Below are 15,602 nucleotides of genomic sequence, written 5' to 3'. Positions count from 1 at the left end.
CAACGCCATTCTGGCGTATTACAGGACGAGAACATCCCGAGTCTTTGAAGTTAACGTCTCTTCTTCTTCATCGTCATCATCATCACCCAGCATCATCATCATCATCACCACCTCCCCCCTCCCTCCCTCGTACCCCAAGGGTCTCGCGAGCGCGCACGCGTGCGAAACTGCGTGGGAATGGCTGTTTGTGTGATCGAGGGGGTTGGGCCGCTCCGTGAGAGCTGCGAGCTGCATGAGTTTGTAATGTCCGCCATGTTGGCCATGGCGTATTGAACCGGGGAGGAACAGCGGAGCCTAGGGTGAAAGACACCGACCGAGAGCGACCGAGACCCGGGCCTGCCCGGCTCTGTTCGCGCTGCTACGGACCTACGCCTGCCCTCAATCGACCGGTTGACTCCCAGAGACCCGTCACCGATTCCTCCATGAGCACTCGAGGCGGATTTGCTTTAATTTCGAGCAGATCGCACAGATACATGCTGCATCTTTTCGTATAAAAAAAAATGAGTAAACTGTCGTTTCGGGCGCGGGCGCTGGATGCTAGCAAGCCACTGCCCGTCTTCCGCTGCGAGGATTTGCCGGACCTGCACGAATATGCCTCGATCAACCGGGGAGTGCCGCAGATGCCGACGGGGATGGAAAAAGAGGAGGAATCGGTATGTTTTTTCATTTCTGCCCCGCCGCTGTCGGACCACTTTGGAGTGTTTTCATGTCGAGGGGCGCCGCTATGTTGCCTGCGCAAGCTTGTGCAAAATGGCCGCCATGTCTGCTCTTTCGCGCACACGACGGCTCTCGGCGAATATCACACATTCGGAGCCCGTTCCACCGCGGGTGCGTTTGTAAAGGTGCGCTATATCTCTGCGTGATTCGCGAGGTGTGTTGTGTCGTTTTGTTTTGCGCGAAATTGCGCCGGGAAGCACAAAGGAGTCACGTGACTCTTCGCGGTGCCACCATTTTGTTGACTTTCTGGTAAAGGCAAGCGGGAATAGGCCGCGGACGTGTGTGTAGTGTCGGCGAGCGAGTGCCAGGGGGAGACACTGAGCCCTCCCGCCCGGTTTGACAGTTAGGTGTTGCTTGTTGACAGCTCCGGCTCTGCCATGTGTGCGGCGCGCTGGCTGCTCTCCGTGGTTCCCGTTTGATGTCTGACAGATTCTGTTCCTCCATTTAATCACAACAGAGCGTCTGCGTGGCTGCACAGTAGTGATGCATGGGAAGTTCACCGTGAGCTTTGAAATGCATGGTGTGGTTGATGGAGGGGATTCTTTGCATCGGAAAATAATGTTATTATTATATATATATAATTATTAAGTGCCATCATTAATGAAAATTGAATACAGCGATTAAAATGCATAGATAATCATGGTAAATGTGCCCATTAATCCACATTGTGTGCTTTGTAAACAGTTGAAATCTCACTGAATTTATAATCTGCAATATCGGAACAAATTGTTTTAGTTCCCAATTGGGTTCACATTTAGCTTAATCTTAAAAGTTTTGTAGTATGTTATGGCTGAACAATTCAGCATACTATTTTATTGTGTAAATCAAGATGCAACGGTTAACCGATTACACAATTTATCATCATCTATTTTGCTAATTGATCAATAGGTTTGGTTTGAGTGTTTGCTCTTTATTATAATAATTAAACCAACCATACATGTGAATATTCCGTTTTATTTGCTCTTTATAATATTATTGGTTCGTGGTCAAAAAGAGACATTTGAAAACTTAATGTCTTTTGACAAAATATGGCCCAAACTATTAATTCAGTATTAATATAACCATTATATAATCATGGTTATTTTGTTTAATACTCAGAATAACGTGATTGCATCCTGTGCGATTTACTAACCATGTTGTATTAGTTTAATTTTTAGTAAGGTGATTTTTGTTATGCCTTTTGGAAGATTATGCAAAGTTTGATTAATAATACTGTAGCACAGACATTGCCTTATTAAAAAATGGACCCTGTATTCACTTAATCTGCAGATCACACTTTAAAATAACACATCTACCTCTCAGTCGCAGCTTTACGTGAGCTGTTTTAATGCCTCTTTAAATTATTAATGACATTTTTTTGTTGTTGTCATTGCCGGCCGACCGCAGGTTATTGTTGCTGGTTGCGGACGGTGCACTAATGGCTTGTCTATTATGTGGTGTTTATTACATTTCCTGGCCCACGCCGGTGAATTCCTCATCACCTCGTCAGCGGCGGACTTGCCTCGGCAGACAAACACAAGGGAAGCGCAGACAGAAGGGGGAGGAGGGGTGGGGGTGCAAAGTCAGCAGAAAATCCTGCACCCACCCCTCCTCGTCTTCCTCCTCCTCCTCCTGCCAGGCCCTCCCCCACCTACTGTACACATGCTCACAGCGGCATTACATAACAGAGTGACAGGAGAGATAAAGAGGACAGTTTTACTACAAGGCTGTGCATGGCTTAGCTCCCTGACCCACATCCTGTCCGGCAACAGTGGAGCACCGCCGCGTCTCGCTGAATGACCACAGGCTGGCTCGAGAATGGTATCGATTGAAAGAGCAAGACGTGCATTGACAATCATTTAAAGATAACTCCTTCTTTTTTATATTTATAAATGCATCATTGCTGGTGACAGGGTATATGATTTGCCAATGGGTAGACGTCATGAAGTGTTTTTGGAATTAACGATAATTGCGATATACCTGATGGAAAGCAATTTTAAAAGCTTATTTTGTGAGCCATCATTAGTTGAAATTAGTTTTATTCAAGTATCTGTGTTGACACACTTTGGTGAATGGCATAAAACAATTGGCCTGCTGTTTTTCCTGTCACTTTTATGCTGTGTTTTTAAATCTCAGTATTTCCGGTTAACTGTTGGAACATTGTGTCCTACCGTCTTACAGGGAGACCGTAATTAACACGTGTACTGTTAGACATTCAGAGATGCTGTACGTCTGGTCAGGAGGAGCAGGTCTAGTGTGCATAGGTCAACCGGTTAATTAGGGAAATGGATGTTATAGGTCACAAATGTGCTCATACATCTTTCCCTCTGGTTTTTACATGTAGAATATATACAGTGGTAGTGTCGTGTCTCCTGAATTTCCAAGCTTGCCTTGACTCGCTCTGCAGAAAGCCATCCTCAACACTTCCTTCAGTTGCGTGCACTGCAAACACCTGCTGAAGGCCACTCTATGTTGCCATGGCAACTTTTATTTGAGTCAACTAAATTTTTTCCCTTGGAAACATTTAATGGAAGGAGCTTGTGATTCAGGGGAAAAACAGATCGTCATTTTTCTCTGTGGCTGTGTGACAAAGCACCACTGCTATTGTGAAGCCTCGGGACATTCTCCAGTTCTGAATTTGAAAATCAGCTTGAGTTACGTTTTTTGAGACCTGCTTTATAATCAAAATTATTCATGGATCTGTGCGTGTGTGGGTGTTCTCGAGTCTGAACAGTTTGTCTGCAAGAACAAACCAAGAAAAGAAGCTAGGCCTTTTTTCCCCCCAGAAATAAACGCACAGTACTACCTGGTCAACATTAAATTTGGATTAAAGCAACAAGTCCTAGAATAACCGACGTCACCAGTTCCCACATGCATTCGCAAAAGCCCTTTATCCCACAATTCCTCAGCAGAGGAAATCCCAGGCTGTGAACCGGTGTTGTGAGGATCGCAGCTGCGAAAGATCAGCATATCTGTGGGTCAGAGGCGGCTCAGGGATGCCGGCTGCAATCTGCCAAGCTGATATCCTCTACAGAAGTGTGTGAAGGCAGGCCTGGCTCGGGCCCAGGCTTAATTGGTTCCTTACACACACAAACACATTCTCTCTCTCTCTGTATGCAGGTTCATAGGCTCAGTCAGCCAAAGATTCATCAGCATTACAAACCCTGCACTACATCTGCTAACCATTGGGTTTTACAGGAGGTCGCATCGGCAAATATCTCTTTGTCTGGAAGGTAGTCTGGACATATTCAGACCAGCCTTAGTTTGTCATACAGCGTCTTGGCTACGCAAGCATGAAGGATGGCTGTTACTGAGTAATAGTGAATGCACTATCGGTTCATGCAACTTTCACCTAGTTGCTGTGGTTTCTGTGAATCATCCGTATGTCTTGAGTCGGGGGGGAATCGTTGCTCGTCTGCTCAGTTTTAAATTTGGAGATTGATTTTACAGTCATATGTGCAGTACTTCGTGGCACACATGCCCATGGATTTATGTAAAAAATCCCAGTTTCGCTCCTCAAGTCGTTTCAAAACTTCCCCAAAGTGTATTTTTTCCCCAGGCTTCAGTTTGAACCACAGTACGTCATAGCCCCCCGCATAACTTTTTCAGCTTATACCCAGGATACTTCCCATTATCAATCACTGTTGGTGACAAAATCATTACTCTAAATCTTTAGTTTTCTTCCCTGCTATTGGTCATTGATTAAAGCTTGACGTGTGCTCAAAATAGAATAGATGTATCCGGCACTCACGGCTCTAAAATATTACTATTATATCGAGAGCTGCACAAATTCCTTGCAAAGTGTCTTTGGTTAAGTAAATCTATTGTGTTGCATGATTTGGGGGAATGGTAACCAAAGCGCGGACGAGTTAAATGTACGATCACACGAAACTGGCTCACGACATGTAATTGTGAGTATTTGTGGGCAGTGAAAAAGTCTGGCTGCGCAGCGCACACAAACGTGTGATTTGCACGTGTGAACATTTGTTTTTGGAGCGCAATGCAAGCTTAAAGTTCCTGACAAATTACCAGTCATTTGTGAATAGATGGCCGTTTGTGGTGTGTGTGTGTGTGTGTGTGTGTGTATTTACGTCCCACACTCATTAAGAGCTGCAAACAGGCAGACTGAGCCCATCACTGCGTGATGGATGTTGCCTGAATGCTCTCGGATGAACACTTTCACTTCAGACTCAGGATCCTCAAGGTTAAATTGGCACAATAGCTGTGTTGAAACAATAAGCGGCTCTGTTTGTGTAGTGGTTATACAGAAAGAACGACACTGGGCTTGTTGATATGCTTACCAGGGGCAGATGGTTCAGCTTTGGACACACGCTGCGTCCTTTCATGCCAGCTCACAGCTCTGAATTAGTTCTCTTGTTACTCCACGCAGAGCTCCTCATGTCTTTGGATTATACTTAAAGCCCCAACCACTTAAAACTCCCACACAAATGCTGATGTGCCCAAAACAGAATCTTTTTTCAGGGTAGACGGAAATTAGCTATAAACAGATACAGTCATAACTGCCAGCCACTAATGGTAGGTCATTAAACACTGACCCACATCCACCCAAGAAAGTTGTTGTGATAAAAAAACGTGCTAAGTGAGTCGGAGCCCTGTTAAAATACGTTAGAGGAAGATTGTTCTCGGTCAGTTGGACTGACTTGGCCATCTGTTGCATCAACTATTTAATATAGTCTTCTTTAGACTATTGTAGGGCCCTATGAAATCCGTTTTATTTTTTTCCAAATTCCGTTTTATTTTTTCCCAAATTCCGTTTTTTCCGTTTTAATTTTTTAGAATTCCATTTTTTCCGTTTTATTTATTTTTTATTCTGTTTTTTTTTACCTTTTATACTTACTTTACCACCATAGAATGTGTGCTTTTTGTGTCAATGCAACTTTCTTCTTGAATCCACTGACTTCTCAATTGTTCAATTGTTTTGACTTAAGTTAAATCCTAATTAAGTAAATGCCAGTGAATCTTAAAACAAGCCATGCAATGCTGGTCACATTTAAAAGTAAAATAATAATAATAAACATAAATAAATAAGTGGTAGTGCCCCCTCATCTGGTGCAGACGGATTTCTGCGCACCGCCCCTGCGCTGTACTGTTCTCCCTCTCCTGCGCCGTGCGCTTCTCCGTATCCGACTGGATCGTTTCTCAACACGCAATATTACCTCTACAACGCTGTAATTAAGGGAATAACAGATGCATCAGATGAGCTGATGTCTTTAGTTAACTGTTCAAAGAGAGAGAATGTTCTCTGCTGTGAAGTGAAAGTCGCGGGGAGTTCATAAGTTTCACTTTTGCGCAGATACTTTCCAGCATTTAACAGGCGATGTTCCACAGTTTACTCGCCGTGGTTCGGCCGCCGAATTATCGGTGCATTCCTAAATACAACATCTTTATTGACAATAACAATATAACCGTAATAATGGCGTATTTGATGGTGTGACTTGGGTTTCAATCGGCACCTGGACAAGGAGACGCTCGCCGGTTACATGCGAGCGCAGCGCACTTGTTCCGCGGTTTAGAAAAAAAAAGTGTATATAAAGTAAATAAACAAGCAACACGCACTGGGGGAGACCCTGACCGGGTGAGTGTTTGTGGGGAGATACACGGGTGGTGCCACGAATGAGCGTTCCCCGGAACATTTCTCCAGACAAACGTTCTTTCTCCTCACGATGACAGCATTTCAGTCACATTATGTCAATTTCCGCGATATTCCGCGTTTAACATTAGATTCCGTTTTTATTGGCCAATTCCGCGATTCCGTCCGCGATTCCGTTAACACGGAAATCATAGGGCCCTACTATTGCAGAGTGAGCATAAGCTGCGGTGTCTTTCGTGCACAATGCATTACCAGAGTTCAAAGCTGGCATATGAATCATTGTTTGTTATTTAACGCTGACGTTGTTTTGTTTGGGCCCATCAGTATTCACTTGTCTCGCATACATAAGCAGCGTGCGTCATAGAAGACGGACAATTACACAACATCCGATTACATAATGAGAAAAGTTCAAGAGTCAAACTGTTTATTTACAGCCAGGATTGTGAAAAGTTGAAATCCGTGGCTGGAGAAACTTGCGGTTATTTCATCGACGATGCCAGCATTTCTCTCAACTGGTATGACGGATAGTTGTGCGCCTTCACTGGCCTCGCAATTCGATTACGATGATTAGGTCAATTGTTCCGTCCACCTAAAACAAAACTAACACTTCTGCAGTCGAGCTGCAGCCTCTACCAACTGAAAAATCAACAAGTCGTATGATGTGTGGCCATGAGATTCTGACGTGTGTGTTGTCCTTCAGCAAAAATGTTCTGCTTTTATATTGCACTGTAGTTTCATTTATATTCAATCATCTAATATTTATATTTTGTGTTAAATTCACTGGTGCTAGTTAGTAGTGCTGTCAAACGCTAACACTTTAACGGCGTCAAAGTTAACGCGCACCGCGTTTCCATGACTGACCGAAAAAGACGTGTGTGACGTCATGTTTACGTGACTCCGGGTTGTTAAAATAAGTCTCTAAAGTAACGCTAAACGTTAAAAACGGAGGCACACATACGCAGTACACAGGTGCGCTGGTTTTTTGTAGCGCTGTTCTTTTCTTTTAATAAACAGACCGCTCCAGATCGACTGTAGGCAAGCTAACGGCACTCAAAGGAGCTAATGCAGCTAACGGAGCTAACTGGTCGTCGTCGTCACGGAAACGTGTCATGCGTTAACCTATTGCACAGCACTACGAGTTAGTATAATGTCACGGTATTGTTGCTATTCTCGTTTATTTTATGTTAATGCATGCGTACACTTCAAGAAAGTGGAGCGAGCGTGAGAGATGACATCAACTGTACACACACACACACAATCACACACAGGGAAAGTGACGAGTCATCTGTTGACTTGACAAACACACACACGGAGATGAGAGCGAGAGAAAGTGACTGAATGTGTTGACTCGATGTGTTTGCTTTACACACTGCTCCTCTCTGAAGTTTGAAACTAGCTGATGTTGGCTCAATAATAAGCCATGCTCACAGAGAGCATTCCATGATAGTGCTACCTTGAATTTGTTGAAGAGTGACGTGCGTGTGTGTATGTATGTGTGAAATGATTTTCTCGCAGCACAGCCACACTTCATCACACACATCTGACTGACTGCTCGCACCATCCGCGGGGGGAGGGGCCGCATCGATTATGTGCCGTCGCGGCGTCGATGCAGAATCATCCGTGTCTGCATCGCAACGCATCTTAAAAACGATTATTTTCAACATCCGCCGGTGACAGATTAACTCGAGCAGAGCTGCTGCAACTGAAAACAATGAGTCATAGGCGTGATAGCGACGTTTCATTTCTCTTAAGATCACAGCATGGAGAACTCTGGTAGTATGTGTTTGTATATATATAGAAAAACATGCATATACATGTATATGTGGCAAGATGAGGGGAAAAGTTGTGCTGTTCTGAAAATGCTTTGTTTTTGGTCTCTTTTTAATGACCACACTATTAATTCCCCTTACATGCTTAGGACTTTCACAGAGATTTAAAAATAAAAAAATAAAAAAAACGGGGGGGAAAGTGTTTCCATCTGCTCAGTGTTTTGGTTTTTAATGTTTTTAAATCTTTCATAACCATTTCCAGCACATAGCGTTTGCAGCACGTCATGAAAGTGATAAGCGATACCGAAAATCCTGCGAGACCCCAGTCCTGGTCGGCAGTTTCTTGTTAAGTGAGATGTTGTTTTCCTATAATTGTGTTATGGCTCAAGTGGACTGACGTCAGTGTTCAGTAATTAACCTATAATCGCTTTTATGCCCTTTATTTTTAATATCCGTTTGGTTTTTGATTCTCAGTGGAGTCTGAAAGAGACGGTTGTTCTTGCTCGTCCGGAAACTTGACAATCGATTAAACTTGTGGTGAAACAGCAGCTTTTCTCCAACAATGAAATTAGTCTTGGGCATCTTTTTTCCCCCCCTCATTACTCACCAGTGTACTTGCTTGTCAATGCATAATGAAGTAATGTTTATGAAAACTGCTCTCTATTGATGTCTCCTTATATTGCACACCACCTCAAAGGGAAGATCGTCTGTATTGAACGTCTGTTTTCTCTCCGTCTTCCAGGAGCACCATCTCCAGCGGGCCATCTCGGCGCAGCAGGTGTACGGCGAGAAGCGGGACAACATGGTTATCCCCGTCCCCGAGGCAGAGTGCAACATCACGCGCTACGAGGCCCTCTACCCCGGGGAGTTCAAGATGCCAAAGCAGCTTATTCACATACAGCGTGAGTAGCAGGTCTCTCTTGCTACAGGATTATCCTCTTTGCTGTGTTTGTGGTCCGCGAGCACGTGGCGGGAGTTGTTGCTGTTTTGGATGCTCCAGATATACGAGTTTGTGCTTTTTAAAAGGAACAGCCGGCGAAGATTGTTTACTGAAAATAAGGCACGCGTGGCTCTTAATCGGGCTTACATTCGTGTAAAGGTAGAGGTGTTGTAGATATGTAGTTGAAATGCGATATCGCTTGCTAAGTGTCTATATGTAAACATCTAAAACTAAATATTTGGAACAAATGGCACCATTTCTAAACAAGCAAAGTGTTTCAGCCTGGTTTATTCTGTGAAATATGGTTCCATATCAGCAAACGTAAACACTGAATCGGATATTTCTGTGAAAGGCTTGTATCGATAAATCAGTCAGGCTCGAAAAACAGATTAGAGGGATGGTATTGATGGAAGAGGAGAAGGTTGTCATGTCTGCAGTGATTAATTGATTACTAAAATAATTGTCTGCTATTTTGATGATTGATTTGATTGGTTTCAGTGTTGTTGTTTTTTAATAATTGCAGTTCTCCTGAATGTGAATATATTCTGGTTTTGTGTATTGACAGATTAATCGGTTACAAAAACAGTTGCTCGTTGGTTGCAGCATTTGGCAGAATTTGTTCAGGTGGAATAATTGGCTTGTTACCAAACCGTTGTCTCTAAAATTTAAGAAAGCAATTAAAAACCACAGACTACTTCAAAACAAAAGTATTTGAAGAGAATCCGTTTGTTTGGCTTTGATGCTGCCATGCTTGCATGAGCGTCAGGGAAGCCTATCGCAACCACTGTAGCAGATATTTCCTGTCAACCCTTACGGCTTTATTTTGTTAACCGCACAGGGAAAATGTGGAGGAGTTGCATGGAATGCTGCGTGCCCTCCAAACACTTCAGCTTTTGACAGGTTAATGTTGCCGATTACAGCTGTGCTCTGACAGTGCAGTGAACCTAGCTTTTTTTCTCATCCGGGGGGGTCACAGAAGCCTGATGGATTACAACAGATAACCTCTGTCCTAAGTTTACCACTCTAATATTCTCTCCTCCAGAGGTGCTGGAGATTCTGCGGAGAAGAAAATAACAGCTGCACGTGATGTTTATGAGCAAGTGGCTGGCAAATTTCCCAGCCCTGGGTGCTGGCGTTTGTCCTCAAGCGCAGCTTTATTGAGTCAGTAAAAGCACAGAATCAAACACAAGCACCGTTTGTTATGATAAATTGTGGTTTTAATAATTTTTTTTTTCACAACAATTGGCAGCAGTCATCTGAAGTTAAAAGCGCGAGCATAATGGTTTGTGTTTATTGACCCTGCTCGACGTGTACTAATGCTGAATACAAATGACTTGGCATTATAAAACTGTGCTATGGTATTTATAACTCTGAATGACAAATGTTCTTCTTGGTCCAACACCTTTTTTTAAAGTCTTGAGGTTGTCCATGAACGTTTAAAGTATATGACAGCTTATGTGCGTCTCTTCTTCGTCTCACAGCTTTCAGTTTGGACACAGAGCAGCCAGACTATGACTTGGATTCAGAGGATGACACGTTTGTGAATAAGCTGAGGAAGAAAATGGAAATCACCGCCCTGCAGTTTGAAGAGATGATCGACCGACTGGAGAAAGGCAGTGGACAGCAGGTATTTGTCACCCCGTGTTGGGGACTAATGAAGTTTGCATCGCATTTGCACAAACACACGACTGGTTTATAGACAGAATAAATGAGCCCAAAGTATCGGACTGTTTGATTCTGTATTTCAGTCATTTGAGAGGTGCGCCATCAGTTTTTGCAATTGGTTTCTTGAATACTTCTGGAACACTTCTGCACCATAAAGTAAACTTATAAGAATCCTACTTAAATTCATTCAGCTAGAAAACCTATCGGGTATGAGTTTATGACTTCCGCAAAGCTTTAAAACTCCCGTTTCCTCCCATTTTATTAAATGCACTAACCCTGGTCCCTTCTACATTTCTCTGCAGCTCGTAAGTCTGCAGGAAGCCAAACTACTGCTGAAAGAGGACGACGAGCTAATCAAGGAGGTGTTTGACTACTGGAGCCGCAAAAGGAAAACGTGCAAGGGCGGCTCTCTCATCCCCAATGTGAAGCAGGAGAAGAGGGATGGCTCTAGCACCAGCGACCCCTATGTGGCCTTCCGTCGACGAACGGAGAAGATGCAGACCAGAAAGGTTAGTCGTCCGTTACTGTTCGAAGTTGTGCTCTCATAGGCTACTTTCATGCCGTCTCTTATTAGATATTTCACACTTCTTAATCGTCACCGTTTCACTTTCAGAACCGAAAGAACGACGAGGCGTCATACGAGAAGATGCTAAAGCTACGTCGGGACCTGAGCCGAGCCGTCACCATCCTGGAGATGATCAAGAGGCGGGAGAAGAGCAAAAGGGAACTGCTGCACCTCACACTGGAGATCGTGGAGAAGAGGTAAGAGGTCGTCTGCAGCTGCATCAACTACGTTGTTGTGCAACTGGCTGCTGTTTTGAGGAAACGGCTCTTATTTGTCTGATTGGATGATATCCATGGACAGATCTGTTTGTTTTGCAGCAGTAGTCTCTGATTGATTTTTAAAAATCAGTGTGTGTTCTCTTCAGGCTGCGACACAGAGAGTCACAGTGTCAGACCTTTACCACGTGATGTGTTTCAGATGGATGGTGTGCTTCACCTCTGTGTTTGATAAGGTCTTTGTTTACTCATTAAGTTGAAATCCCTGGTCTGGATCATTAGGAGACTTAAAGGATTGATGGTGTAAAAGAGTTTGCCCACATCTTCTGTAAGGTCAGGCTTCGCTGCTCGTGTTAATTGGGGCCACAGTTACATATATTTTCGCATACATTATCAATTAAAATTCACCCTCTAAATCCAGAAGTGCTTGGAGCAAATTGGCTTATCGACTCCCGTGGCTGTTTGGAGTTTTTCCCTCAGTCTGTCAGGCAGTACACTAGACTATGTTTGTCCCGTGTTGTGTATTTCTCTTTCTCTCTATTGAGTTCCACTTTGGATTGTTTTTTATTTCCTCCCCTCACTGGTGCCTCAGCGATCCATCTAAACATGACATCCGACTGGAATGAATTTCCTCTGAAAGTAGCTGTCAGTGTGAGCATAAATTGGACCCTTCTCCTTGAAGTGCTTTTGATTTGTAGTGACATTTCAATTTCCTCTTGTTATCCTGACCCGGTTTCTTCCCGCGCATCACTGCCAGTGTTCGCTCCCAGATTGGACCTTTCTATCCTCAGGAGATAGCTTCACCTGCACACTGCAAGATATTATGTTCCGAGTGGAGTGCCCCAGGTGGACTGCGTGGTTGTGTCGTCTCATAGTTGTGTGTTTTGGCCTGTGTATATATATTGCCACCACATTTGCATTTCACAGCTGTGCAATCATGTTTCTGAATATTCAAGTCTTAATTACAATAGAGTGTCACAGAGACCGCCCACTTTAGAACGGCTCTGGTTCTGGAAGTCATTTTCTGTTTCGGTGTTTTAGGAAAAAAAAGTGAGTTTTAAGCCTGGATGATGATCATAAAACATTTGATTCTTGCTGTCAAAAGAGTTATTTGTTTTGTATTAGAATAGAATTTACGCTCGACAAAGGAAACCAATCACGTTGTTTCAGATACTGTGGCTTCTTTATGTTGACGAATGCGATCTGTGTCTTGTCAGGAACGGCATGCCAGACTTGGGCAGCGAGGTGATGGCAGAGGCACTGGCGCAGCGGGCTCTCGTCAAGCCCGTCTACACAATTCCCATCATTCCCCTGTCCAACAGCAACCAGTACAGACATCAGGACCACTTGGACATGAAGGACTACAAGAAGGTAAGGTCTCTCAACACGCTGGAAAATGATTTCCATCCTTGAAATGTCATTGACGAGTGTGGGCGAAGTGTGGGAAGAGTTGTGGACCTAGTGTCCGTCCTTCACCCGCGTCCATTCACACACTGACGGTGGCTGAAACCAAGAGCTGTGTAATGGGATTTACTTAACTTCACATTGACCCAAACATGCTCTCTGTGGCTTTTTTATTGTTGAAAAGGGAACATCATTTCAAAAGGCGTGCGTCATTAAAACTCCAGTAAGAGCACTGAGATCAAAAGTTTTCTCATGGCTGTAGCTGATCTGCAAAACATTTAATGTACAGCTGAGTTTTTTTATGCCTCGACACTTCATTAAACAGCACTATCGTGAACTCGGTGTCACCTCCTGTCATTATAACTTCATTAGCTCATTAGCACCTCCCCCTGCTCTTTGCCAGGAGGCAACTTCTCCCCCCACCTCGCACATTTTCCTCCACCAGCTGGTTGACTTCTTCCTTTTGTTTTCTGTTTTTGGTTTAACTCTCCCTCCTCCTCCTCCTCCTCCCTCTCCACCACCACCACCACCATCACCCCAACCCTCATTTCTCCCATTGATTCGACACAGCAGTCCCTGCCTCTCTGTTTGCTTTGTCCCCTACATCTAAGGACTCAATAGAATCGGACTAATCCCAGGGTAGTTTGGAGTCTGTTCAGGCAGGGGAGGGGTGGTCCCGTTGGGGAAGTTGGGGGTCAACGGCGGCGTGATGTGGGTTGTGGACGGGAGGGAATGAAGAGCCATCTGGCTCGGAAGAGGCATCTGGCACGTGCTGCCATCTGCATATCAATGCTGCTTTTACTCACTGTTGTTTTTACACACATCCTCTGCGTCCACCAACACCAGACTACCGCCAACGGAACTGCGTTTCATCCGTAGTATACATTTTTATCACCATTTCCTTCCCATCTTCGCAGCCGGAGAAGACGGAGGCAGTGCGAACCAAAAGGAAATACGAAAAGAAACCCAAGATCCCTCCTCTGTCGGCACCTCAACATTCAGGGCCCTCGGTGTTCAATCCCAAGGACCTCAACCAGTACGATTTCCCCAGCTCAGACGAAGAACCATTCTCACAGGTAAACGGAAAATACCGTTTATGTCAAAATGTCAATGATTCAGTATGTTATTTACTTTCTAATAGAAAAAAGCTATCGTCATCATCCAATCCAATTCAGTGATATTAAAGGTCAGTCTGAAGCTCCTCATTCACAGAAGTTGTTTTGCTTGTTTGCTTGAACAGATTCATTCAGGTTCCTCAGAGGCAGAAGAGGAGAATGACCCAGATGGCTGCTATGCGTTCAGGAGGAAGGCTGGCTGTCAGTACTACGCTGTGAGTGCCCTCCTGTGACTCCCCGTGCTTCTATTTATAGTGCCCACAGCAGGCTGTCCAGTCTGGCTGCTGTTGCTGATAATCTTCAACGCTCTGCTGGACGTTACAATTTACTAGATTTAAAAAAAACAAAAAACGACTCCCTCTTTTTGTTATTATTTGATCTTAACCTTAATACATAATGTCCTCTCGCCTTGCTCTTCCCTGTCTGAATGTCCCCTTTGTGCTTGTCCAGACTCGTCCAGACCAGAGTGGCAGCTGGCCCTGGGTAAGCCCGTTGGAAGGCGGCCTCGGCGATCCCCGCTTCCGCTACTGTCTGACGTCGCTCAACGCGCCGCGGCGCTGTATAGGTTTGGCACGACGCCGCGTAGGCAGAGGGGGCAGGTGAGTTCAGTCTGACTGATTTGATGGTTTGATGGTCTCCTGCATTGTACACAAATGAAATTAAAAACGATTTTTGGTCATAAACATTTGGCTTAATCAAAATGCCATGTTTAAAACGAAGCTTTAAGACTATAATAATTTGTGCACCGACTAAACGCCGTGATTTGAACGTCTCGCTCAGGTGCTATTTGCATATATAATGGTCGTGTTATGCCAAATCCCATACTTCAAGTCAAGTAAAAAGACGAATGGAAAAAGACGAAGTATGAAATTAAATGCGTGTTAGGGATGCTGCCAAAAACGATACCAAACAGCAGAAATTGATCCAAGTGTTGGCAGTTGCAGCGGAGGTTGTTTACATACCAGCTCTTTGGCAGGTTACCAGAAATCATTTGGCAGCCACAGTCAATGATAAATTATCAGACTGGCAGCTAAAAATGATCAACATGGCAATTTGATTTTGGGATCCGCCTCCCGTTAAAGCCGCACAGACGAAACAGAACCAAGCTTCTCATGTTGAAAAGCAGCTTGTCTTGTAGCTTTATTAGTCTCCTCAGTCACGGACGGCCAGCGTCTTTTCCTCTGCCAGGTGTTACAAACGAAAAACGTGAATCTTTGTGTGTTTTGCTGACCCTGATATTTAAAGATCAGCGCACACTTAAGCTGTGTGAGGCGTTAACCAAACCTTTTTAGCTCAAAGTGAGTCACAATTTATGGATTATGGATTTCACCCATTGTTCACAGTTATGGCCATAACATCTTGTGTTTAATTGTTCATTTATGGAAATCATCTGAAAACCTCTTAGGGAAGTTTTCTGTTCTTCAGAGGAATCACAGTGTCACATGGCTGCAACGTGTCCATGAACTCACAAGTCATGTTTAGTCCTGCCATGCCATATTTGGTGCTGACCCAGTGGATGATGACGTATGACTTGTGTTTAGGGAAAGTCCGCGCTTGTGCAACAGTCCAGTCGTGGCCAAAAGGAGGATGATGATGTTGTAATGCACTGATAAGAGCTAGTG

General features: G+C 44.2%; 1 protein-coding gene across 1 annotated transcript in view; it reads left to right on the top strand.

The window, feature by feature from the left end:
* The first annotated feature begins 282 nt into the window (after window positions 1-282).
* Window positions 283-15,602, top strand: part of LOC310937584 (enhancer of polycomb homolog 1-like) — a 29,364-nt gene continuing 14,044 nt past the window's right edge. The window contains exons 1-9 of the mRNA XM_083901878.1: window positions 283-653; window positions 8,819-8,978; window positions 10,498-10,643; window positions 10,984-11,190; window positions 11,295-11,443; window positions 12,679-12,832; window positions 13,783-13,941; window positions 14,106-14,195; window positions 14,431-14,579. Of these exons, the coding sequence (XP_083758004.1) occupies window positions 501-653; window positions 8,819-8,978; window positions 10,498-10,643; window positions 10,984-11,190; window positions 11,295-11,443; window positions 12,679-12,832; window positions 13,783-13,941; window positions 14,106-14,195; window positions 14,431-14,579 (1,367 nt within the window). The 5' untranslated portion in view covers window positions 283-500. The remainder of the gene's footprint in view (window positions 654-8,818; window positions 8,979-10,497; window positions 10,644-10,983; window positions 11,191-11,294; window positions 11,444-12,678; window positions 12,833-13,782; window positions 13,942-14,105; window positions 14,196-14,430; window positions 14,580-15,602) is intronic.

Source organism: Microchirus variegatus (genome assembly GCF_963457635.1).
Source record: "Microchirus variegatus genome assembly, chromosome: 15".
NCBI classification, from domain to species: Eukaryota; Metazoa; Chordata; class Actinopteri; order Pleuronectiformes; family Soleidae; genus Microchirus; species Microchirus variegatus.
This window is presented reverse-complemented; position numbering and strand designations above follow the sequence as displayed.